General features: G+C 44.5%; 1 protein-coding gene across 1 annotated transcript in view; it reads right to left on the reverse strand.

The window, feature by feature from the left end:
- The window catches only part of LOC108573951 (homeobox protein homothorax), a 506,295-nt gene extending 495,237 nt beyond the window's left edge, over positions 1-11,058 (reverse strand). Inside the window, exon 1 of the mRNA XM_017936443.1 lies at positions 10,663-11,058. Within this exon, the coding sequence (XP_017791932.1) occupies positions 10,663-10,677 (15 nt within the window). The 5' untranslated portion in view covers positions 10,678-11,058. The remainder of the gene's footprint in view (positions 1-10,662) is intronic.
- Between the last annotated feature and the right edge of the window lie 15,950 nt (positions 11,059-27,008).

A 27,008-nucleotide genomic window follows, 5' to 3' on the forward strand; every position in this document is an offset into this window, starting at 1 on the left:
TCAAAAATAGGCGGAATTTATTTCCGCACTCCGCTAGCGAGGCGGTCTGTAGTACGCGCGCAAATCGAAAATACACCGGGTTACAGAAATACCGGGGGACACTTAGGAATTTACTGCGAAACGTTTTCGCGCGTTCTTTCAGCCTCTCTCTTTTTTCTCTCATTCTCTCCCTCTCTCTGTCTGTGTTTCTACGCTCGGTATTATGGCCGGTGATCGTTGAACGACGCGTAGGTAGCACGTAACAGAGTTGGCGATGCGGACACGACAGGTGATAGCGCGGAGGAAAGCGGCGGGTTCTGGCTCGCGATGCAAGTGGAACGGACCTTCGGACGATAGTGGCGCGTGTATGAAATATGAATTTCATAAGCGTTGAAATTCGAACGAGACTGATTACCACCGGGTAACAACGAGATTTCGATAGCTGTTTTTTTTTTTTTTTAATTAATTCGATATGGAGATCGAGAGGATCGGTCTGTTTAATTGAGACGTCGAATTCGTTGGCGACGAAAGGAACGAAAGGGTGCTCTTTCAAAGAAATTTCGCATTTTCGGAGAGAAGATTGAATTTAATTACGCCTCCAGATGTGAAAGAAACGAAATCGAGAGAAGGATTGACAAGCGGAACAAGCGGCATGGTGCATCGACAGGACACAAGGTGATCTCGATCGCTTCGCGATCAGGAACAAGGAAGCCAATGATTTTCTTGACTCGTCGCATCGTGTACCTTGTCACGATACTGCGGAAACGAAAGCAAGGCGATTATTATCGCTAATTACGTGGCTCGGCACGGTAGAGCCTGTGAGACCTGGTAATTTGATCGAGGGAACAAAAAAATAAGAAAAAACAAAAAACGAGGATGCAAGAGAGAGAGAGAGAGAAAAGAGGAGATGTGTATAGAGAGATGGAAATGGGGAAGAGGGGGAAGACGATGTTGTCCGTGGTTATCGAGTCGGTTTCGAGACGAGGACGATAATTGAGAATCCTTAATTACAATCGTTAGCAAAAGGAGACACCGCGGAAACGATGGAAAGGTTCGTGCCTCTGCCAATTCCACACGTTTACCAGCAAGCGAACGAGGAGAGATAAAGAAAATAATTTCACCGAATTATCGTGAAAACGATATTATCTACAGCAATTCAGAGTGGATATTTGTCAATCTTTGACACTCGAAATTAATGTATACGAAACCGTACCGTGCGCGCTTTCTCTCACGACTGTCTACTCTAAAACTGTAGCGGAGAATTTTGCCCGTGCGAGATTCGCGAATCTCGAAAGTGGATGGTTGTAAAAGTGACACGACGTAGTTGAACGTAAAACTTCCGAGCAACGTTACGCTATCAAAACCAAGCACGTCGTATAGGAAAAAAATTACCGAAAAACAAGAGGGAAGAGTGTTCTAACCAATCTCGTTTTCCATAGGCGACGAAATCTTCGAGAAGAAAACCGCGTACAAGCGAAAAATGAATTCCATCGGCGTGAAAGGGCAGAAAAAACGACGGCGTCTAATAAGTCACCGCGGAGTGGAGCTATGAAGATATCACTGGTCGATCGAGTAGAATGTCTTAAATGGGAGAGAGAGTGAGTGAGCGAGCGAGTTAGAGAGTTAGAGAGAGAGAGTGTGTGTGTGTGCAAAAGAGTGAGTGAATGAGAGAGAGGAAGATAGTAAAAAAGTGAGTGAATCAGAGAGAGTAAGAGTGACTGAGAAAGAGAGAGGGAGAGATTAAAAGGCACAGCGACTTTAAGGCGAGATCGCAACGAAGCGAGAACCGAGAGCAGACGCGACACTGATAGGTCGTCCATGGGGGACCAATTCTCGATCAGCCTCTCGCCATCGTTACGCCGCCGATTACGCGACTAGGGAACGACGAAGTTTCGTCTGGCGCTAACGTCCAAGAGTTTCGTTGTGGTAATTCCGTGTTGTAAACGGCGCTCGCTGCCTCGGGGCGAATTATTTGGCATGAATTTCCACGGTGCGCAGCTGCAGCCGCGATGAAATATTCATAACGCGATTGAGGAGCTTACTCTCTCTCTCTCTCTCTCTCTCACACACACACACACACACACTCTCTCTCTCTCTCTCTTGTGAGCCAGACGCGCTCGATTCGACAAATGCGAATAGCGGGAAATTTTAACGATACCCGATAAGAGAGGGAAATAAGCAGAGTTATTGCGAATAAGTAACGGCCGCCTCGATCCTCGTTTCTTATAGCGCGCCGTTGCGTTTCGCAATTTGCATATTTCTTTGTCCGTCGAATCGGACGTCTTTGGAAAAATTGCGTCACTTCTCTTAGCCGAAGAGAACACTGTGCATATCTAAACGCGTTATTACTATGCTGTAGGTATTAAACTTGAATCTAGAAATGTGAGAGGAATCGGTCAAGAACGTAGAGAGGTAGGTATATAACGTATGGAAATAATAATTTAGATATTTTAAGAGGAATTATTCACAGACTGAAGAAAGTCGAGGATCAATCCTGTTCGAATACGAGAGGCATATTAGAAACGATCCTCCAACTCGAGATTGTATATACTCCTAGTATTAATCCTTTAACACTCACATTACTTCTTTTTCTTTTTTTTGTACTTTTTAACGAAATCGTTTTCTCGCCGTGCAGAAATCAGTTCTCTATTATTTACAATTCTGTCGCAATACTGTATTAAACGCGACGCAATAAGGAAAATGCTAGAAGATGCAATTACACAGAAACGGCAAAAACGTAAAAATGTTGTTTCACATTCTTCAGATAAGAATGTCTAAATATAAATCTAGTTCGATTGGAAGACGCGACGGAGACGATCTCAGACCGGAACCGATCGATCGAATCGACCGGTTTCGAGGATTCGCCGTAGTCCGCGAAACAAGGCTCATTTACAAGCGGATAGGTCAAGGCGACTGTGCTTAAACGTCGCGATATAAATCACCAGGACGAAGAAAGGGGGCGACGAGCAGGGGCACGACGCGGAAGACGCGTACACCCTCTCTTTCTCGATCAATACGGCGCGCGCGCGCCACTCTGCGCCCCGTTCGCGATTATGCCCCATTGGAAACATAAATCAATGGAAATCCATCGATATTTGACGAGAATTCGCGAAATTTAGCAGCTGTATTTTTTACACAGTTGATACAGCAATTTTCGACTGTGTCATTAACGCTGGAATGTCACTCGTGCGTTTCTTACTTCAACTATACTCTGCGTGACGATTCATTCACACTTGAAAAGCAGAAATGATCAATCTTTTGTTTCTTATTATGAGTGGTAAGGTTGAATAATTTTGAACAGTTACATTGGATACTATTTCAAAGTTGCAAAAATTTTGGTCAAAAATTAGGGGAGAGCCTGGATGAGATTTCTAGAGTTAAGATCAATTTTAAAACAGAAATATTTCGTTATTTCAGGATTACAAAAAGTTCAGTATAAGAAAAATATTGACTCATTCGAAAGAGTCTGAATGAGAATTCACTTGGGGTAGCTAGCTCTCCATAATTAAGATCAATTTAAAAATACAATAATTGACAAGGAATGCACTGCACGAAATTTCAAAATACCAAATGCACAACTGATTGAAAGAATAGAAAAAAGCCTAATTGAGAATTCTTCCAGGGCAGCATTCCAGGGTTGAGATGAATTTTAAAAGACACTATAATGCCCGAGGAAACTATTAATCTTGCACGATAGTGGAAAAAATGTTTGTTGCGAATCGAAGGAAGAAATTATGAAGATTGCATGTGTAATTTGGCGAAAATTAAAGGAATGAAAATGGATTCGAGCGTATTTTCCTTTGGGAGGCGCTATCGTATGAACTGACGGTGTCCTATATTAACGCGCCGGCTACCCTGCGGGTCGTCGACACGGCTGAGCTTACAGGCTTAGTTGTAATGCTTGTATAAACTTCTGACCGACGCTAATGCGATGAAACGTAATGTAAAATAGATATTCGAACGCCTCGGAGAAGTGGCTGCGGTTCGCGACCATGATGGCGCGGTGGATTAACCGAATCGTGGCTATTCAGTCGAGATTCCCTTTATACTTCCTTTCATGACCAATTTCAAATGAAAATATCTCTCCTACATGAAGAACCTAATTGAAATTAGAACTAACCTTGCTATTAATTCAATCAGTGGACCAATAACGATAAATAAAATATGAAGATTGAGATTTTCAAGCTCTGCTTCACTCGTCGAGTGTAAGAACACGAGACATATTTTCACGAAATTGTGATAATTTTTTATTGAGAAAATTCTGTCTATCTCGAAAAATTCTCGACAATATTTCCAGCGGAAATTCTAAAGAGATTTAATCACTGATTCGAAAAGAGAAATAAAAATGGAAAATTGAGATTTTCAAACCACGAAATTATCATTTTCTATCGATCCAATGAAATTCTTCTAACTTCCCCCAAAGATTCTCCCGTCTACTTCCAAAAAATCTCGAATAACATTCCCGGCGGAGATTCTAGAGAATATTTTTCCAATTACCCGAATATTTCTCATTTGCAGACAAATTTCGGTGGTCCGAGCGAGCTCGGTCAATTTGCTCGAATCGATCCGCTGCAGAAACCGCGCGTTCCACGGGTAAATCGATTATTAATCGCGCCACGCTCCCCGGGAAATTTATACGGGGCCAGAACCAGTTGTGAATGGAGCCTAAGGACGCGGTCGTCGAGTGGCTGGCTCGCAGAAACATGGCTGGGATTCCAGGACGAAGAAAGAAGCCGAAAGAAAAGAGAGAGAGAGAGAGAAAGGGCCCGGTGACTGTTCGTTACTTTCTGATTGATGTCGACATTTGGAAAACATTGCGACGTACAAGCATGCATCGGGACAGCGCCATGTGCCTCGCCTATCTCGAGGGCGCATCGTGCATCGGCCGCTTTATCGTCCGCTCTTTTTCGACGAGCTCGTCGATTTTAGGCCTCGAATCGCCTCGAGATTCGACGATACCGCCAGACCTTGCCCGAGACGAGCCAGGCGTGGATTAAAACGTCTTACAAACTTGCTTGAAATAATTGGAGGATTGGACACTCGAATAAATCGAGCAAATTGAAAATGGAACACCTTTTTCTTCCTTTGATTAATTACTACAGATATTGAGATGTTAACGAGGAAAATAGAGACTTGAAATTTCGCTTCATTCTTCTTCCACGCGTGAACTCGATTCTCGAAAATAATTAGTCAATTTTTAATTGAAAATAAGGTGAGCGATAGATGAAAATAATATCCTTGTAAGACACAAAATTGAGAGTGAAGCAAAAAATTCGAGATGAATTCTGTGACGTGAAAAATTCCAGACTATGCGCTTGACGTTTCACTTTCGCGAACGATACACTCTCGAATCGATCATCCCCCGAATGCGACACCCCTAATTTCCAGGCGACCCAAATTCTTCGCGGAGCGTGAAATAAACACGCGACACCGTTTCATATTTTTCACTGGGTTACACTCGAGTAGACGTTGTAGAATATTTTCAGAGACCACCGGTTAAATTTCACTTCGAAAATAACCGTACCGAATCACGGTAACTTTCTTCCTCGACGCAGAGTCGCGCGTATTTTGCCCAATAGGACCGCCGAAAAATCTACAAAGACCTGACGGAAAGGAGCGAAGAAACGGAGAGGAGAAAAAATCGCCTCATCGAGGTCGAACGAATGGAAACGCGCTAGAAATCGATACGACTTTAATCCACGGGGCTAAAGGCCGATATCCGCGGCGATTGGGAGAGCGAAAGTGATTGATGGATACCCATAAATACATAATCACGGCTCGTTCGCCGCTGGACAAAAATCCTCGACGCTATTCACCTCTCTCCCAGGAATTTTTAATCCTGCAAATGTGTATACACACGCGAAAAAAAAAAGGAACGTCCAATTCCGAAATATTTCGCTGAAACTCCGCGGCGATGGTTCCTGGCGGATACCACAGTTGCAAGGAAAATGTCCAGAAAATGTGAATTCACGAAAATTAGGAGGTTCGAGGGAAAAACAGAAAAATTCAATTATCGCCTCTTTCTCAGAATTTATGAATGGAGTATGAATTATCCAGCGGAATTAAAGCGACGATATCAGTGAAACTATACACTACCTGTCAAAAGTTTCGAATCGCCAGCCAATTTACAGCAATATCGAGTGTGCCACTAATTTGAAATTTACCTCATTTCGATTTACTCGAATGATAAAAAAAACTTGGTTAAAAAATTCCTAAAATTGCTAACTATTTTCCACAATTTTTTCTACAACTTGCAATGCACAGTGGTCAGCCAAATTTTTAACCGGAAGTCTACTCCTTTTTTTTTAGATATTAATAATTTGCTGACAATTTAAATTTAGTTCACATTCAACAACTGGCCTAACACTCGCGAAAGCGAGTGAAAATCGCCACAAAATTACAAAAAGTATCGTCGGAATACGGCAGGTTTAAATTCGACAGATCCGGACGCGTCGCTCGAATTGCTACGTTTCTCGCGGTATTCGGAAGAGAGATTCGCTGGCGAAACGCACGCACGAGGCGGCAATTTCGAGGGCCAGCGAGAGGCCGCCGGGAAAATTGAGCGGTAAAACGTGCACCGCCATGCGAGAGAACCCGATTGAGACACCGTCGATGCACCGTGTTATTTCCTACCACCGACCAATCCGCGGCTCTCATTATTTCCACGCTGGCCCGGCTCGCAATTAAACGCACAGAAGCTTCCCCTCGCGCTTCCGCCCACCGCGTCCATTGCGTTTTCCTTCGTTTTTTCGTGCTACCAGAGGGTAGAGACTGTGTAATCGAAGTTCAACTCGGCAAACGAAAGATTACTGTACGTTTCACGAGCGTGATTTTCTGTTCCACTGTGCACGTGGGTCAGAGGAGATGTATGAACGATTTTTCGAGGCAATATGTAAAATCCTAATAATCCAATCTCACTTGTCATTCGATAATTTTTTTTTTTTTCAGTGTTTCACTAACTGTAATACTTTTAGGCGAAAAATTCACACCGATATTTCTGAGAACGATTAGCATTGCAATTTAACACCTTGAATCCTAAGTTTCGTGTCAATATTGTAATTAAGAGAAGAATTTTTTAAAGAATTTAAGATAAGAATTTATTCGTGTAATTATGATAATTATGATAAAATTTTTCAGTAAACGTTTTGCTAGTAATAATTATTCGTGATTCGAGAGAAGAATAGATTATGTAATAAGATTGAAACGACGATGTTCAAGATAGATTGCAGCAGGACAGTTTTTTCTTCCCTTTTTTTTTTTGCTGATATCGATCAGGGTCGTTGTTTGATGAATACAAGTGGTAACGCGATGTGCACGGTTTAATTAAAGTTAGTGGTGGCGGTCAGTGATGAGTAAAATGGCGGCGAGCTAGTTCGAAGCGGTAATTTCTTTTGGTACAGATTGAAAGGAAATTGACGTTGTACGAAGAGAAAGAGATGATCGTTTGATTTCATCCTTTTTTTTCTTTTCATTTGACGAAAATGTTCAAATCGTTAGATTACACGTAGAATATGAAATGTTCAAGCGGATGAATGTGTGTCGACGAGATTAATAAAGGATTTCCCTTCTGTTTCAACTTGAAATACACGCTTTAGAAATACGCGAACTTTTCCAACGGATTAATATGTCAGAATGTTGGATGCATAATTCAGAACACAAAACGAGAACCACGCTGAATACCCTTTTTGTTCGAGATCATTTTTCTAAATAATTTAACGCTAATCGAAATGCCTCCGGGTCGGTGAATTTAATATTAACCAATAGTTTACCGGTGCCTTACTAAAATCGAATTTCGGATTATACATTCCGGACAGACTGTTCCTGCTTAAATTTCCAGCGGCGGCGGAACAAATCACCGTCCATTATTAAAACGTGACACAAATTTTCTATCAGACTCACTTCATAAAAGACACTTACATTCATAAATTATACCGTTGAAAATTTATTCCTTTTTGTTGCACTGCGAAATTACCGGTGCGACAAATCTCCAGAAAAATTGCTAACTCAACGAATCTCCGCTCTAAATAGACATCTAAAATACACGATTTATCAAAAATCCTCCGTTGAATTATCTTCGCGAAATGTAATCGAATTTTCCAAGAAAGCAAATACGCCACGAAATTACAAACTCAACAAATCTCTACTCTGAATATCAAAAATACGCAATTCTAAAAGACACTCGATAAAATGATCTTCGCGAGAAATAGTCGAATAGTGGAAAATTTATTCGTCGTTCTAACAGTTCCCCTAAAACTACAAACTCAAAGAATCTCCCATTTTCAAGAAACCTCGATCGAACTGTTCTCACAAGCAGCCGTCGAATTTTCCCAGAAATCACAGGCGAAAGAGAACCGAGGAAATTATCAAGCGGCGACTGAAATTTTTGCGATAAGAGAGAAATTTTGGTGTCGATAAACGACGTTTACGTCTGGCCGCAGGAAAAATGGACGGAAGCATTTAGTCGAGATACAAGATCGACAGGGACGAGAGAAGGCCGTCGGTAGGACGGCTCGAACGGAGAGGTAAGTTCCGTCACTTGAAAATCGGCCGGCACGCGAGCGATCGTCGCTTATCGGCGATCTCGTAAAGCTCTTTATCGACACCGATACCGTTTTCACTTGGTCAAGGCTCGATAAAAACACCGTGGAAGAGTGACTGGAATTCCAAGGAAACGTCACAGAAAACCTGACCGATTAACCTTTCACAAGAGCAACATTATGCCGGACGAAATCGTAACACGGATCGACCGGACGCGCGCGGACCTGATAAATTCTTTATCTCGACATCTGGTGTTATCGTTCATCGGTGAAAATGTTTCACTTTACCAAACGGTACCCATTTTTTCCCTCCGTGCCTCGAGCACTTTAAGTAAGTACGAAACACTCGAATATCAATTCGACAACCCTTCTTGTGAGAAAATTCTTCGAACGACAGATCTTTCTAAAAATATCAAGCGCTGATAAGAAGGATTTACTACTTGTTAATTGTCGAGTATCAAACGTAACTTCTATTTTTAGCGAGACGTAAGTTTCACAACTGAGCGGATCTCTATTTTGGATTGCGTGGAGTCGAGAGTTTCTTCGGGAGAAGCGTGTAAAATTCGAGAGAGGAGAAAGATCGAGGAACATTGCACGAAGTGGACGCTGTTCGAGGTCCGACGGACAGTGAAGGCACGTACGGAGTTGAAATTTGGTGGCGACCGACAAGTGGAAATCGGGAGAATACGCCAAGGCGTATGGTCGCGTGAACGAAATTCCAGTCGACGACAAGAATTGTAATCAATTCCTCGAACGACGGGCGAGGCGGGCAGTGGCCCGGAATGATGGTCGCGTGAACGAAATTCCAGTCGACGACAAGAATTGTAATCAATTCCTCGAACGACGGGCTCTGCTCTCTCCCGCGTATCGATTCGAGCGTGCATCTCGATGCCCCGTAAAATGATAATTTCGGGTTGTCCACCTCGGGAGAGTTTCTGCGGGATACCTGATCGACGACACTACACTTGCACGCGATCCCTTTGCCCCGGAATCGAAGAATTTTCGAAGAAGTCCTCGAAGAAATGGCGAGAAAAATCGGGAAATTTCGACTCGCGCGAAGACATTTCAATTTGTACTCGGTAAAATTACACGTTGAAAAATTCTTCCTCGACGACACTACACTTTGCGGACGATCTCTTTTTCCTCGAAATCGAGGATTTTCGAATTGGAAAAATTTCTGATTTTCCGAGAAATCTCGAAAAATTTCAATTCACGCGAAAACACTCTTCAATCGTATGGAATAAAATTACACGTCTGCGAATCGATCCTCGACGTCACTATACTTGCACCCAATTTGTTTACCCCGAAATCCACGAATTTCAAACATCTCTAATTTTCCAAGAAATTTCGAAAAATTTTCATTCGCGCGAAAACACTTTTCAATTTGTACAAAATACAGTTGCACATCTACGAATCGATCCTCAACGACACTACACTTCGCAGACGATCATTTTACCCGGATAATCGAGGAATTATCGAATCTCAAGGATTTCACGTCTCCGGAAGAACAGGAAAAAATTTCGATTCACGCGAAAACACTCTTCAGTGGTCCATAATAGAATTACACGTGAATGAATGGATCCTCGACAACAACAAGGTCTAGTACGAGCAGTCGTAGCGTACCACGAGCATCGAAGTTGCTCAATTACAGCGAAGCCCGGCGTAAACAGTAAAGTCCCTTCGAGACCCGTGTACGAATCGTTTGGCCAGTGAACCGAGCGTAACCTACACGCAAGACGCGTCTGAACAGCGGCCTTCCTGTTGCCGGTTTCGAACTCGATTTAACCGTGTCTGGGGAGCACTAAATCGCCGCACAGCCAATTCTAAGCCTTCTGTAGTTGCACCAACAAATAAATCTATCTCTACCCTACTCGATGCGGTCAATAAGTAGTATTTACGGTATCATAAGCATCGATCTTTCTGATTGATCATGGGACAAGAGGGACAGAGAGAACGCGCTATAATACATCGGGAGCGACGGATACCGATCTACCTTTCACGTGTGTCGCGAAAATTAGCGAAACGACACAGCGTGTATACGTATATATCGGTGTACGTAACGATCGTTAACTCTCGGCACAAGTTTCGCGCGAAACCTAATGGAAAAAGTAGGTAAAATCATCGATGTATCGATGTATCGACGTACCCTTGGCTGCGCCATGAACGCCCTGGCCGCGCCGGGGAACTCTGCGTGCTGAGCCACCGTAGCGGCTGTATTTTCCCACAGTATAAGCAAGTAACCTCGAACACTTCACACACACTGCTTTCCCCACTTTTCGATTCGGCTTATCGCAGCGATCGGTTCGCCTGTTTCCCGTTCGTAGCACACTCGAAGACGAAGAGGAAGAAGAAGAAGAAGACACGCGTTGATTATTGCTTCGTCGTACGTCGCACTCGGAGGAGCGATTCAAGAAAGGGTAGAGACACCGCGCACCGATAATTTCCAAAAATTTGGAAACGATTCTAAAATCACCCGTCGATCGACCACCGAATAGTTCTTCCTCTAAGAATTCTCTTCCTCTCTCGAACGATATTCTTCTTGAATCGGTGTAGAGATGTACGAAGAAAGACACTCGTAGCCGACGGTAGCTCGTGTCTGTGATAAGAGTCCCACGGTGGACACAAATCTCGTTGGCTCCGTCGGTCCTCGACGATCCCCGGATCCGAGTCGACCGGCGACACAAGACACGCGCTGTGTGACGCGGAGAAATCGAGGCGAGCGTCAGCAGAGCTCAGGACGCGCGATTGAACGCTGCAGCAGGACCACGGCTACGGCCGGACACACGTGCTTCCTCATCGTCCCGGTCACCACCGCCGGAAGTTCCGCTCACCAGACAACCAGAGAGCCTGCCACCTACCTCTCTACGTAGCGTCAGTCTCGCGACATTATACGCTGAGATTTACTTCACTTTCTTGCGCATATACACACACTCTATATTTTATACGTGTGTGTGCGTGTGTGTGTGTGATACTTCTTTTTGCACCACTTTGTATCGATCTTCTTAATACGATCTCTCTTTGAGATGAAGATGAAATGAAGCTTTTTTTCTTTCTTTTTTCTTGATCTTGATAATTAGGGAAAAAAATTCGCGGATGTTTACCGACGCACGTAACTAGACTACTTGGTTCACCGACGGATAAACGACCACGACGACGATGACGACGACTCACGATTCACGCTGCTCCTGTTTCCTTTAATCTTTTTTCATAGCAACTGATTTATACACTACGGTATCACACGTTTTGCAATTATCATTCACGATTGGATTCTTCTTGCAGGGTCGTTGTTGTCCACTTTTGTACGGAGACGTAATGTGAATTATCAGCGGTTGGCCGTCGGAGAGGTGTTGTTACGCTGCACTTGGGTTGGTTTCTCACAGAATAAAACGACACGCGTAAGTAACACCAAGGTATCGAGATGTATGTCACTGAACGACGGGAACACGTTTACATCCTTGGGCGCGACGCACTGTGCGGGTTTATTTGGCGCCAAGTCAAAGGGTGTAGAAAGTCGTCGGTAGTTTCGTCTACGTTGAGATGAACACGGACGAGCACAGAATCGCGCGCGACACTTGGGCGTGCTTCCGTAATTGTAACACGTAACGAAGGTAAGAAACCGCGTAACCACGAATCTTCCGATGGTTTCCTCTCTATCTCTCTCTCTGTGTGTGTGTGTGTGTGATATCGATGAATTTTTTTTTCCCTTCTCTATCGATCAGAGAGAACGAGGCACACCGATGGTCCGGTCTTTTCTATTTTCGAGCCACACAACAGGTTTTACAAAAACAACTAGGTCCACGTTGTAGTTGGTAGAAAAATTCGCGTGTTCTAAGACGCGTCCACGAACGAATTCTCAGAGTGAAGCGACGGCACAGAGAGGCGACAACTTTGGCGACGTTGCCACGAGCAAACACACTCTCTCTCTCTCTGTGTGTGTGTGTGTGCGGTAGTTGTTGATGGTATGTCGCGCGCCGTTAGATCTCCGAGGTTGCCGTTTACTATACGTGGCACAGGATAGGTAACGAACACACACCGGGGTTTCGAAAAAACTCTCACCTCGATTATGGTTAAAATCTGGTAACGCGACGACCGCTCTGATAATCGACCGGATTTGTATAAACGCGTGTTGTCGGTAAAACGTCAACGGAGTTTCGCGGGTTGCGGCGGAAGAAGAAGCGCGTTCCTCCTCGCGGCGATTACTGAACGAACGGAACGTACGAACGAACGAACCGGTCACGCAGAGGAGAGAGAAGAGGTGACGCGCGAGAGAGCTGTCCGCGAGACGGCGGCCGACCCTCCTCCCTAACCGTAACTACTACTGCGTGTGCCACTCGTAACTCCGGCGGACAGAAGGTGGAAGGTTGGTGTGTATGTTGCGCGCGGGCCGGCGGGCAAAGGCAGCCACGGGAATATGCGTGTTTCGAGTTCTTCCCCCACGAAAAAGCACCGGGTATAGCCACGGGTAAGAGAAGAGCGGAGCGAGCGAGCGTGGAGAGCAGCGCCTAGCGCGGTTTTAGATCCTGCGCCGTCCGCAGTCGTTCGCCAACTGTCAATCAGCGCCGCGCTACGCCAAGGAGTGGGAGGCGCGCGGCCACGCCCACTGAGCGCGGCCAATGCGCCCCCTGGCACCGCCCACATCCCCACCGCCGTTCTATCACCGCAGCGCCGTGCCGGCGAGACCGCGAACCACTGGATTCTCCGCCATCGCTACACCACTACCAACGAGACCGCCGACGGACTACGACGTCGACGACGACGACGAGGACGACGATGACGAGGACGACGACGACGACGACACCGTCTACTACGGGAATGCGTTGTTACTCTGCCTTCGTCTCGTACTAAGGGAACTTAGAATTTGTCCGATTGGAGTTTACACCAGGCTCCTCTATGGTGCAGCCCAACTCTGGTAGATTCCTGTTACATGTGAACCTTTAAACGTAAAACAGAGGAAATGTGCCCGTGGAATGATTTATAAGTGATACTTCTTATGTTCGTTTTCTATTAAAGGAACTTATTCAATGTGCAACGGTGTATGTACCATGAGAGAAACACTTTAGAAATTCATCAGTAGCTATAGTGTCGATGTCGATTCATTCTCTCGAACATCGAATGTCAATTTCGAATCTTCCAATTACCATCTACTGATCTATGCAGTTCTATCACACAGTCGAACCCTATACACACAGACACACACTCGTCTCTCCAAATTTCTCATGCTGGTCTCTGGCAAAGGCGAGAAGCGGCGCGCGTATCGCGCCAGAAATAGAAGAATAGCCGCGAAGATAGGAGAGCGGGTTGGCAAGGAATTCGTCGTGGTTGCTGCTCGACGTCTTAAATAACGCAACCGATGATCCTGACAAATAACTAGGCTCGTGTTAAATGCCGGCCGTCGGATGGTTCCTCGTCGTGGCTGGTTTGGTCGAACGCGCGAAAAGGCTCGACCGTAAAGGGGGAGGATCGCGCTAGCGTATCGACGCTGTCATTTTCAACTCGCTCTCATATTTCATTGCTTGGCCAAAGGGGAGACATGCTCGGGTGGAAAGCTCTCGACTTTCTCGCGAGCTGAACATCGTTTCGTTTTTATCCTCCTTCCTTCTTTCTTTCTTTTTTTTCCACCCCCTCTCCCTCCAACTTTACCCTTCTATTTTTTTTTCACTTCCTTCTCTCTCCACTTTCTTCCTCTTTTCTCTCTCTCTCTCTCTCTCTCTCTCTCTCTCTCGTTCACGTTACTCTCCGCGTTATTAATTCAAAAGCGTCTGGTCGCGGGACGGCCAGCTAGCCGGCGGCGGCTGCGGCGGTCGATCGAGCTTTGAATGAACCGAACGAACAGCTGACTCCACGCAGGAATTGGGTCGCGAACGTGCGGTTTCGAACTTTGAATGGTATTCGGCGTTCGGTGAGTAATAGCGACAGGAGGCGGCGGAGGCGGCGGAGGGCAGAGAGGCGGCTGTCACCGACATCACTCAGTGTCTCCCTCCTGGCGTTCACTTCGCTCGATTTTATGACTCTCTCTCATCCCGCGCGCACACACACTTTCACCCCCTGCCGCCCCCTACGTGTATCCAACCCCCTACCCCCGGTTGTTGCGTTCGCGACAGTGGCGCGTATACTACACGCGTGCCCCTTTCGTTCGTCAATTTTGTCTCTCTGTCTTTCTCGAGTATCTTCTCGTTGACATTTCGTGTCGTTCGCGTTTGTTTCATTTTTCTCTTTTCGCACGCTCGAGAAACAGAAAGTTTGGCAGACGGTCGAACGAATGCCGTCACCGGCGAAATATAAAAGGACCTGGACCGCGAATCTGGTTAATATTCGGTGGGATTAAAGGATGGGCCAGACGTGGCTGGTTTCGCGCTTAATCCCCGCGAGCGGTATTCTTGCTTCTCGTCTTGTTTGCCTTCTTTCATCTTCGACTGCCTCTCACACCGTGATCCTTTCATTTTTATTACTTCGTTTCTCTATTTTCTTCCTTTTTTTTTTCTGCGAGTACAGGTTCATGGAGGTAATATTCTATGATGTAATATTCCTCGAATACAATGATCGATTGCAATTTGTTGATAACGCGATCCGGGTGACCTGCGAGAACAGAGTGATCGGTCGTTTTTTTTTTTTTTTTTTTTGCAAATTCAAAGGGATACATTTTGACGGTTTTCAAAAGGAGACCGCGTTTGCCGATAGAGAGTGAACCCGGTGTACTCGAGCGAAATATTTTTCACCGCCGATGAAAGCACCGAAACGGTTAACGTTTCGTTTTTGCGCTCGCGATACGCATCGGCGGATTTTTCGCGCGGTGGTTTATTCAAATTACAGCGCGACCTCGATTATCCGACCGAAATGGCGGACACTTTGTTCGGATAATTGAACGTGATTACGTTTTAACGAAGCGAGGAACGATCATTCGTTGCATTAATAAACCAACGGCGACCGGGCAAAAGCTGGCCCGTCGTTTTATTCCGAAAAAGCTGTTTCACTTTTCTCCTTCCTTTTACACTCCCGCGTTTATTCGTCGTAAACGATTAAAGCGATCGATTCATTATTGCGCAATAACGCACGCTTCGGTGTGCGCGCCGTTTTTACTCTCGCCGATGACAACAAGAATTAGAACGATCCCGTGTAAACGGCACGCCTTTACGACGCTGTGAATTTCCAGAAGAAACGCGGCGAAGATAGTGTAATAAATATCGGGGCGGCTGGATTGATTCGGAAATATCAGACCGCGCGCGCCGAGTTGTTCATTATCTAAACGAGTAAACGCTTTCCAGATGAAAATAGGATAATTACAGGTTTCGCGCGTAGAGACGGAGCGAGAAGGACTCTGTTCGTTTAGAGTGGCTCGGATGCAACGAGCGGAGCCGTGAGTTTCGCGATTTATACGGCCGTCTTGAAAGAACCGCGCGTTAAGTAATCTTAATTCCTCCGCGGGCATAAATAAATAATACTTTACACACGGCTTTTTATGGAAACGACCGTGGATGCTAATTATTATAAAGTCCACCCCCCACTCTCGTATAATAATCCTGTTTGCCGCGACGAGCAATTGTATTGTAAATTTCCAGCTATTAAATTTCGTGGGGAAATACTGGCTTCGCGCTGCTGTTCGTAACCAGGCGTTTCCTCTGGCCGACGAACATTTTCCAAACATTTTCGAATCATACCTTCTACCTTCCACTTCGTAATTCGGGAAAATCGAAATTTTATCCGCATCGCTTGAATCATTAAAAAGGAACTTCGAAAAGCAAGTATTTGAAAACACACGAGAGTAGGTACATACCTCTAACTTAATCACACCTTTCGTATTTTATCTCGTAATTCAGAAAAATTCGAATTTTTATTCGAATTGATATTTCTGAGTTGAAAGAAAACAGATTGTTTAATAGTTGGAAGAGGAAGTGTTTGAAATTTGGTCGCACGAGAGAGCAAGGGTCTTTCGACGCAGCACACACACAGTTAGGATGAAAATCGCACGATCACCGGCCAGCGGATCTCTCCCGGTCGAAACACCATTTATCCGGTTAATTCGTAGGTGTTCCGGACATTGTCGGGGCTTTACCTGGCACGGGACACTTCGAGCCTGTTATTTCGCAATAAATCACACTGCGAGATGGAACCGAGCTTGTCGATAGTAACGAGGGATTCACCCCCTCGCGGAGTAAACAGCCACGAGCCATTAAACTCCGCGTAATACCCAAAGATGATCGATTCTTACGTAACGCGAAATCCACGGTTTCGGTTCACCTGAAACGTTCACCCACGAACGAACACGCGTGTTGATTGAAATTTCACGTTAACGTTCGTTACCGCGTAAATTAAAATTGACTGAAATTTCTTTATGGGTCCCTATTAAACATCAGACTTCATGGAATAAAATTTGAAAAATTATCGATCATCGGTATATTTCTTTTTCCGTTTAATTTTATTTTCACCTGCACCGAACCTTTCACTATCTATCTATAACAATACTTGCTCCTTTATTAGCACACACGATGGATATTAACAAAGAAAACGCAAATTGAAAACTCAGAGCTCTCCTCGAAATTAGTTTACCATTTTCTACCAATTTAACCCTTTCGTCAAATAGAACCAGCAGAAGATCCGAAGTCGGTAAAAACTTCTTTGTAAAGAAAGTAATCCTGTCACGAAAGGGTTAAGTCATTCAGTGAAACCAGTCTCGCCACAAGAGTAACAACTTACACTCTCTCTAGCAGACGGTTAACATATAAATGTAGCATTTTAATTTTCGACAGGCAGAGAGTGAGAGAGAGAAAGAGACTCGATTACTCGTTGGTCGGTTATGAACTTTCTCGAGAAACGCCATGTACCTGGATCGATCGATCGTTACGTAACCCCGAACAGAAACGAGCAGCGCGCGCTTCATGGAAATGGAGTTATATTAAGATGGAAGGTGTTTCCGAACGGTACACCGGGTATAACATAGCAAGCGAGGCGTCGATGCAATGGGCTACGTCCACCTAACCCCGTCCACTGTCCCTGCGTAATTCTGCGAAACACCCCTACTGTCTCCTCTATTGTGCCTCCAGGCATAACAATGTCAATGTCTATACCGTTAAGCCTTGCGACGAAACGTTGTACGCGGTGTACCCCAATTATTCGTCTTCCGCGAAACATTCCCCGGGACCCCTCGATGATCTCCTCTTCACCCTTACCGGCCTGCGGAGACTTTAATCCTCCAACCCTTTAAGCTGACTTTTCGACCGTTCCTTCCCGATTTCACGTGCATCGAAGACAATGCCTCGAAATATAGGTAGAAATCCTCGTTACCAAGGTTAATTGCATCTCTTTCTATTGTTCGTGAAGAAACGTCGTGTCTATTGAAGTTTCTGGGAACAGTGAATCTTTTGGACGGTAAATTTGTAGAGTTTGGACACCGTTCAATTTTTCTGTGAATTATCGGTGTCTCGATATAAGGAAATTTGATTTTCCGAGATTTGTGACGTGAATGATTCTTTTAAATTTGTAATAATATTTAGTTTTTACGTGAGAAAGTGTGTTATTGTTTTAGCTTTCGTGTGATTTAAAGGGTTAGATATAAATGAGATGTTATCTTCGTAATGGAGAGAATTTTTTCGCTCAGGATTAATCTGACTGAAGATGGTGAATGTTTAAATTTTGGATTCCGTTCAATTTTTCAGTGAATCATTGATGTCTCGGGGAAAGTAATGAAATTTGACTTTGTAAAATCTGTGAAATACAAGATTCTTTTTACACGGTAGATATTAAATTTTAATATAAAAAAGAAACGCGTTAGTTTTCATTTCTAATACGCTGTAAAGGATTGGAGGATGAAATGTTAAGCTGGTTATTTTCACAATTGATCAGCGTCACTATTTCATTCCGAATTAATCTGAGCGAAGTCAGACGTGACATCATCCTTCGCGTATAGATCATCAAAGAACCAGACGAACGGGTCGATCAGAGACTTCGTCGCGGATTATCGAGGGCTGTGGTCCTTGGAAACTATCAGCCGGTTTTTCACGAGCTCGAGGAAATGTACGGGAGGAGTTAAACTGTGGATCCAAGGCGATTCTCGCTCGATCCGCCGGCAGACAGCCAAAAACTGAACTTCCACGGGGGAAAAGCTAGCCTCCTCTTCCCGGGTTTTCTTTCGATTCCTCGAACGTATTCGCGACGGACGAGGAACGTGGCCAAATTGGCTAAGCAAGAATAAGACGGAATAGTTGGAATAGACCATCGAGAATCAGGCTTGATTACTTTGGACTTCTTACTTGGACTCTTCATAGACTGAACTGTTTTAATAGACACTCGGATGAATTATAATTATTTGAGGGTTGAGTGGTGACCCTTTAAACTGAGATCGATGGTGTTTCAATCTTTTGTGTAAATGTGGAAATTAATTCCACGTTAAATTAATTTATGGTGATTCGTATTATAGTGTATCACTTTGCTCTGTTATACTTAGTGTGTATTATTTCAACATGGTTAATTTGTTATTCGAATTCTTTGCGATATCTGAAGTGTCAAGGGGACGAAATCAGGAGGAAGAGACGAAGTGTATTTTCCACAGTTGTCGTAAAGACTAACTATGCAGAATTTGGTCCAGATTGGTAAAACAATTTAGAAGTTAACAGAGAACACACTTGGACATGTACTTTTTCATGAATTTAAGAAAGAATGTGAACAGATTGTGAATAATGCTCCTCAGAGTCTTTGGTACCCTCGAGAATTAAGAATCAAGTACCTACTCAAAAATTTTCTTACTCTATAAACATTTCCGACTCTCGACATTCCAAGTTTCAACTGCCCCGTTCACATTAAAATCTCTGAACCACTTCAACCCGTGATTTCGTCGTTGGCATTTGATGCAAGCATCCATATGGAAACGTACCGATGTCTCATAAATCCTCTCTCCTCAACGAGATCGCAAACACACAATTACATTCCTAATGCTAAATTTCCCACTGTGTCCCAAATCAAATCTATCCTCAACCCCCCCCCAAAAGGTTCGAAAAATCTCGCGAGATGGTTCGATCACCGTGCAACAATTTCCTCCTGGCAATTACACGCGTAGCTAATTAGCAGCCGCTGAATGGGAACGGTTACGAACGCCTCGACGTCGTTGTGCCAATTTTCCTTGCCCCTTGAAGAGGGAGAAGGCGAATCGCTCTAAAAGGGGGGGGATAAAAACAGCTGATCCCCGGTAACGAGGCCAGGAGGATTCGAACGCTCGTGATTTGTCAGGCTGGGCGAAACGCGACACCGATCCGATTATACCTCTCGAATTACCAAAATTCCCCGCTCTCTTTTTCCTAAACGCAAAACGCTCTCGTCTTGTTTTTCGTGGGAGTAGATACGGCACCGAGACTCGTGTTCTCTGTTTAGAGCGTTCACGAACAGAGAGAGAGAGAGAGAGAGGGATTCGTGGGTTCGCAAGGGTTTCACCGTAAAAGTACACGCCGCTGCGCGTGAGAAAAAAGGCCTGTTAGTAAACACGGAGTGTTTCGAGGCTCGTAAGAAGTGCTCGGAGTACGCGCGAACCGGAGTAAACCACGTCGTTTACTCTCTTCGTGCTCTTTCTCTCTTTGTGTATGTGTGCGTGTTCATTGACCATTCGTGCGTGAGCTTTGAACGCTCCTTTTTTTTTGTTTTCTTTTTTTTTTTTGTTGCTCTACCAGTGAACACCGTGCGAGTTCTTCTGGGTTTCTTGTTTCTTTCTTACGCAGCTTTCTCTGCGGCGATTCCGGGAAGGAGACGCAGGTGGCCAGAGGTTAGATATTGCTTCTTTTTTTTTGTCGTTTTCGTGAATCGGGTTTCACGAGTAGTGGATGTTTACGAATTACGGGTGTATCGCTCGTGTCATTCGGGTTTACGTTCAATGGGGAGGATTTCGGGTGTTTCGTTTTTCGCGAGAAAAAGTTTGCGTAACATTGGCGAAAATATTGAGTGCAATGATAGTGTGCTGCGGTGTATGGTTAGGTTTGGTGTTAGAGCTGAAAGTGTTGTTAGTTAATTGATCTAATTAGATGGAGAATTGTAAGGATATAAATAATTGGATAGTAAGATACACTGATTAATAATGCAAACAGTAGGATGATTACGAAAGTTCTATTGTAACGTAGAGTACACAAAATTTGCATTAACGGACGTATTAATACTTACGATTTTATGGACTCACAACTAAGTTGGGAAGGCTTGTGAAGGTTCGTAGGCTGCGCCATAAATTCCTAACGTAATGTACTATTGTACTTAAAGTCACTACAAAAACTACTTACGAAGCGCTGTACACAAGTACACCGAGATAGAAGAATACTAGGTTGAAAAATAACTGGTAAATAATTTCCGTTTTTATTTCTACTGTATACTAAATGAGCCAGAAACTTAAATTATTAAAAATCGACCTGTACAGATGAAGGATTGACACTTTTCACTCTTCAAATTGTAAATTCATGAAATTATGAAAATATTAAGGAAATGCACTCGGTGGAATCATTTCTTAAATATTGGCTTCCAAATGAAAATCGAGAAAATTAGGAAAACGAAGAATCGTAGGAAGCTGAGGAATATTAAGAAAATTAAGGATATTAGAAAGACTAAGAATGTCAACAATATTGGGAGAATGGAGAAAATTAGGAAAATATTGACTTTGAGATGAAAATGGAGAAAATTGGGAAAATTCAGAAATTTAGGAAAACGAAGAATGCTAGGAAAATCGAGATTAGGAAAATATTGACTTTGAAGTGAAAATGGAGAAAAATAGGAAAATTCAGAAATGTAGGAAAATGAAGAAAATGAGGGAAGAATTGCTCAGGTCTGAAAGGGTTAAACGTCCACGCATAATTCACCGGCGTACACACGCAGATTCCAACACGCTCCCCTCTGAAAGTCAACTGCATCCTTTCGCACGTTTCTTATGCAGATGCACGCGGCCAGAGAAGTCAAGAGACGTCCTCCTCTCCCCTCTCCCCACAGCATCGTGATACAAATTTTATTCATGGTAAACACGGTGCACCGTGATTGATGCCTTTCGGGAATTTATCATCGAGCACGCGTGATCTCGCGCGCGTTTCTACGGGGTGGCGCGTTCGAACGGGACTTAACGCTGGATAACCAGTGATCGATCACTCGACGTGAATACGACACCCCTTAGGAACGCGTATCCGCGCCCCATTAACCGCCCGCCCCTGTGCTTTCTATCGCGAACCTTTCCGACCCTGAGCGAGCCTATCTGCCGATGGAATCCGCCTTCTTTTTTTCTGTTTTTTTTTTTTCTTTCTGCCTCCGCAGAGGTAAATAATTGAGCGTAATGGCCCACGCTCGATACTCTAAGCTGATCATCCCCTGTGATTCTGATGCTGCTGCTGCAGTCGATGATACCGCTCGACGTTTGACCACCGGTGTCCTGTTAGATTACCGCTTTCGAGAATGAATTGGCTCGGAGGATTGAAGAGGGTTCGGCTGTTTAGTGTGCGTGTAGGAAATAAGGTGTGGGAAATTGGTCGAGTAATGGAAGGATTTTGACGAGAGCGGTAAGAGACGAAGTTCGTCGTGCGTTAATGCGTTTCGTGAAGTGAAATTTTCGGTTGGAACTGTGGACGTTCATGCAAATGAAGGAAGATCCGAAGCACTAAACATTCATACGTTCGTTTTTTATTATAACTGCTAGATTCTCCAACAAGTAGCTACTCTCAGGATCAAATATTATACACAATTTGTTTTATCTATCTCCAGTATCCTTAACAATTTGGCGTCAAAAGCGTCTTCAAACCGGCAGTTAAAAGCGCAACTCGTCATTTTCATAATTCAGCCTACTAATTACCCCCACGAACATGATTCCGTATCGTAAAACAAAGGGTTAGTAAAACATTCACTTTCCTCTACAACGAAAATAAGAAATGAGCAAAGTGGCTCTATCTCAAGATCCAACATAAGTTCACCACTACCCTACTTCCACCATAAAACAATCACACGTCCAGCAAGAACCATCGAAGATCTCTAAAACCAACAGCCTTCATGCAACACCTATTTAATACAGAAACTTTATACCACATTTCTTACGGTTTTTAAGTAGCGATGATATGAATGAAACGAGAGCCGGAGGCACAGGAGAAGAAACGAGCTCGGGCAAATTGAACAGTGGAAATAATTACAAGTGTCTACAGAGAGAGAAAGAGAGAGAGATATAGAGAAGAGACACGGCTCCTCCCCCGCTATCCATGGAATCTGGCGAGCTCACCTCTCACGGTCGTTGCGTTAGCGATAATAGTGATAGACAGGCAACGAAGTTAACGTGGGCGTCTTAGCGACGCGAGCGAGCACCGGACTCGGCATAAATTACCATCGCGAATGAAGAGCCAGAAGGGAATCTGATCTCGTCATTAAACGCTCCTCCGCGATACTGAAATTCCCTCGATAGGCAGTAATTGCGCGGCGCGCTAAAACGAGACCGCGCCGCCCGTAAAAAACGCGATGGTCTCTCCCGGGTTGTGTGTCGGTAACGAGCGTGCAAAACCGCCTCGTTCCGCCTTCGCGCTTCGGCCAATAATCGCGGCTACAATGTTTCCTTATCAACGGACAGTTAATTGTTCCCTCGTTACGTTCGCGATTTTTATAGGCTACCCGTGTATGATCGGTTTGCTTGTTAATATATAGGGTTATTACAAAATTATTAACACTTTATGGTCGGTCTCACGTTGCTGGGAATTAGTTTTGCGCAAAAAGCGAGCAACGTGCTCCCGATTAATTTCCTGCGATGCATTCTTGCGCGGCGATGAAAAATGTTTTTCTTTTAACTGTAACAATAAAATTTCCTAATGTAAAGGGTTAAGGTATGCGAAGAAAGTTTTTGCAGGTTGATAAAAAATTTGCAAATTTGTTTGCTGCGGAAGGAAATTACTTAGCCTGGAATTTTGTGGTATAAGAATACTCTCTGTACTGTTCTAACGGTAACGAACGGCGAGATCGTTCTTCAGGAAATTTTGGAGTAGTTGGTACGTCAGTCACGTTCGTATAAAAATGATCACATTGTAGCAGAGGTGAAGATACTTCAGATGCTTATTGAAGTAACGTTTGACAGCCGGGTTGATGCAGAGCGATGGTTAATTTAGTGCATTTTGTTGCAACAGTGTGACGAATTGAAGGGATTTAAAAGAATTTAAATAACCTCACGAATGGAAGTGATTATTCTGCTGCAGCAAAAACGACGAAATCTTAGATTAATCCTGTCCTACGACCAAAGAAAGTACCACGAGAACCCAACGACGATTCGGTCGAATGCCGAAAGGGTAAACGAAAGAGTAAAGCGACACGGAGCAAAGCAACCCTCGTTTGATTTTCCCTGAGTCAGGGGCCGCGTGGCAGCCGCGATGCGCATCAAAACGGAATAGTTGAGTCTAACGAGTCCCGAATACCACGATCGACGATCGCCGAGCGGAGGAGGCCGTGTGGAACTCGGCGAATTCCACGGAGCGCCGGAGAGACAAGGAATTTCGTCGCTCGCCGCGTTCCGTAGCGGCTGCCTCGCACGGCAGCCGAAGACGCGGCTCGATCGGGGCAAAAGGACGGGCAAGCAGAAATCCTCCAACGAAATTCCACTGTGACTAAACCCCCGTGGATGACTGGCAGGCCGGCTGCATACGGGATGCAGCCGGAGGGTTGGGGTCGTAGCTGGGTATCGCCGGATCTTTCTCTCACTCTCTCTCTCTTCCTCTCTCTGCGTTCGCTTAAAAAGACTTTCGACTCAAGCTAGGGGGAAAGGTGCGGGGGCAAGACGGAAAAGGAGAGATGATGCATCGGCCAGATCAGCGTTCGTGGAATTGTCTGACGAATATTGTCCATTATTCGGGGAAAGTGTCGAGGAAAATGTAAATTTCGGCATGGGAGGTAGATTTAGTATTTGAGGATGTTGGGAAAAGTTGTGGTCAGATACTGATCGTCGTTCGAAGAACAGTCTGACGAATATTGAGCACTCATAGGTGTAAGTGTTGAGGAAAATGAAGATTCTCCGTGGGTGGTAGGTTTGATAGAGTGTAAAATGTGTGACAATGTGGGGGGAAATTTGGCGAATATGAAATATTTGGAAAGATTGCAGAAAGATAGTTTGTTACCTAAATCATTGCGTTGGAAATCGAACATAGACTATAAAAATCTATAAACTATATAAATCTGAAATAGTGACTCGGCGAAAAATTCTCTCGGTATCGCGAGAAATTGGAAGAATCTCGCGGTTTCGAGAAATTCAGTGCAACGTGAAGTAGCTGGCGATATGACGTTCTCGCGGCCAGATAAAACGTATATAAGAATATATCAGAGTGCGGGAAAGGCGGCCGCCGGTGGGCGAACAGACAAGGGGTCAGGTAATTCGGTCTTTTTAGAAAATGTATGGTCCAACCTTACACGAAATGCATCTAACCAGTCCACCCCGGCCTCCAGTCGAGATAAGGTAGCCTGCGAACGGGCATTACCGTCACCAGAAACGAACAGAGTGACCCAAAGTGCTGGAACGGACCCTTTTCTCTCTCTTTACCTTTTTCGTACTGCTCGTCCTATCTCCCTTTCTCCTCCTGTCTCTCTCTCTCTCTCTCTTTCGTTCGTCTGTGGCCTCCTTTTCCTTCGACTCTCCGAGACACAGAGGAAGAAAGAGAGAGAGACGCTTTGACAGCGACCCAACAGACGTAATGAGAGAGCCGGCTTGCATACTGAACGATCCTCGACCGTGCATCGAGATTCTGATCTCGCGGTGTGTACAAACAATAACGTCGCCGCCGGATCGTTCGTCATTTTCTGTCGTAAATCAGGCTGCGCGTGCTCCCGTTGTAATGCTGACGGATGTCCCGTCGCGATAGCCGACCGCTGCTGGCTGCAAGATGCCCGGAGTAAATGGGGAAAAATGGCGGCGGAAGTCTATCAGGAACGTTCACGTGCTCGTTTGGTCTTCTTCAGGCTTCAAAGTTTCACTTTGGAGAAACACCGGGGAATATTGCCGACTCTAGTCTTTTGTTAACAGTGTCTCTTCTTCACGCCTTCAGTGTCACTGGGTATTTACATACGTACAAAGAGAAAGATGTCAGATTATTGTGGGATTTACGACACAATATTCGCCAGTTTAGTCATCCAAGTATAAGAGGAACTTTGAATTTCTGGTAAAACAATATGGTTTTTGTTGGAGTACATTTTTCTCGAATAAATATTGTGGGAAAGGACGCTAATTGCAAGTCAATACGCACAGTTTTTAAGCCTTTTAAGATTTAGAATGAACGACAATCTAATCTTATATCATGACTCACAGTATTTTATAAAAAAAATATGTATATAACGTCGTACGAAAAATTAGAAATTTATTTTTGCACCTATCACGAATAGGAAAATTCAAAATTTCACAATTTTGCGAAAATTCAGACTCGTCCCTGCCCAAAAACCGAACCGGGTAACCAAAAAATTTAGCGTCACACTGATCCAAATTTACCAAACGTACATACACCTGTACCCGTAAACACGTCTTACCCGAGGACGTGCACAGCTTTTCAAAGTCAAAGGCTTAATAATGAATTCCTGTTCGAGGAACTAAACGTTCGCGTGAACAACCACCGCGTATCCTTTCTCTCCGTGAAACTGGCTGAACAAAATAAGGAAGACCGCTGTTAAAACTGCCACTCATACATCCCGGCGATTTAAAGCTAAATGCCGTGAAACGTTTCCGCGAATATGAAATATTAAAGTTGCAAAAGGATTGAACGGGAGCACGTCGCTGGCTGAAATGAATTCGTCGGTGAGAGAAGGTTCACCCCCGCGCGCTCGCTCGCTTTCTTTTTCCACCGGGAGGAAAATCGAATGGCGTTTGCCTGACAATGGAGAGGCCGCGCGTACGCATCTCCATACATATACATAACAGAGGCGGGCGATGACACGCGAGAAATCCCAACCCCCGTTGCATCTCCCTGTCGTCACTTGCAAATGCATAGAAATTCTACGCGTCGACGGGGTGACGGAGAATAATAAACGCAATTGTGCTCTTTTCCTCGCAAGCTAAACGCCACAGACGGCCACGGATTCTTCAGAATACACGCGATGCAAAGACCGTCTCTATTCCCACGATTTTCCTTCCTCTCCATCGATCCTCTCCACTCGAGAACTGACCATCGCGAGAAATCGCGCTTGTACAAAGTCTAGACGATCTAAACAATTCCTCGACGAATTAGTATTCTCGATCTCTCAATCTTCATTAGACACCGATAACAGAAACCTTCTCACACGGCCCTTCTCTAACTTTTCTAAATACCTTTTAACATTTCACACCGTTCGATGCGATTTTCCTGCTTCACGTCAGCCTCGCTCTCAATCTGAACCGATTTTAAACACCGCCGAGGCGAAGAAGTACGATCCAAGTGAATCTTCGCGGATAGGTACAGATAATTAACGTACGCGAAGAAGAAAAGAAAAATCGCAATGTCAGAACGGAACGGGTTAAAGATCGTCTCGATACGATCGACGAGATCAGGATCGAACGAGCAGGTCCTGAGA

This window comes from Habropoda laboriosa, unplaced genomic scaffold (assembly GCF_001263275.1).
Source record: "Habropoda laboriosa isolate 0110345459 unplaced genomic scaffold, ASM126327v1 scaffold156, whole genome shotgun sequence".
Taxonomy (NCBI): Eukaryota; Metazoa; Arthropoda; class Insecta; order Hymenoptera; family Apidae; genus Habropoda; species Habropoda laboriosa.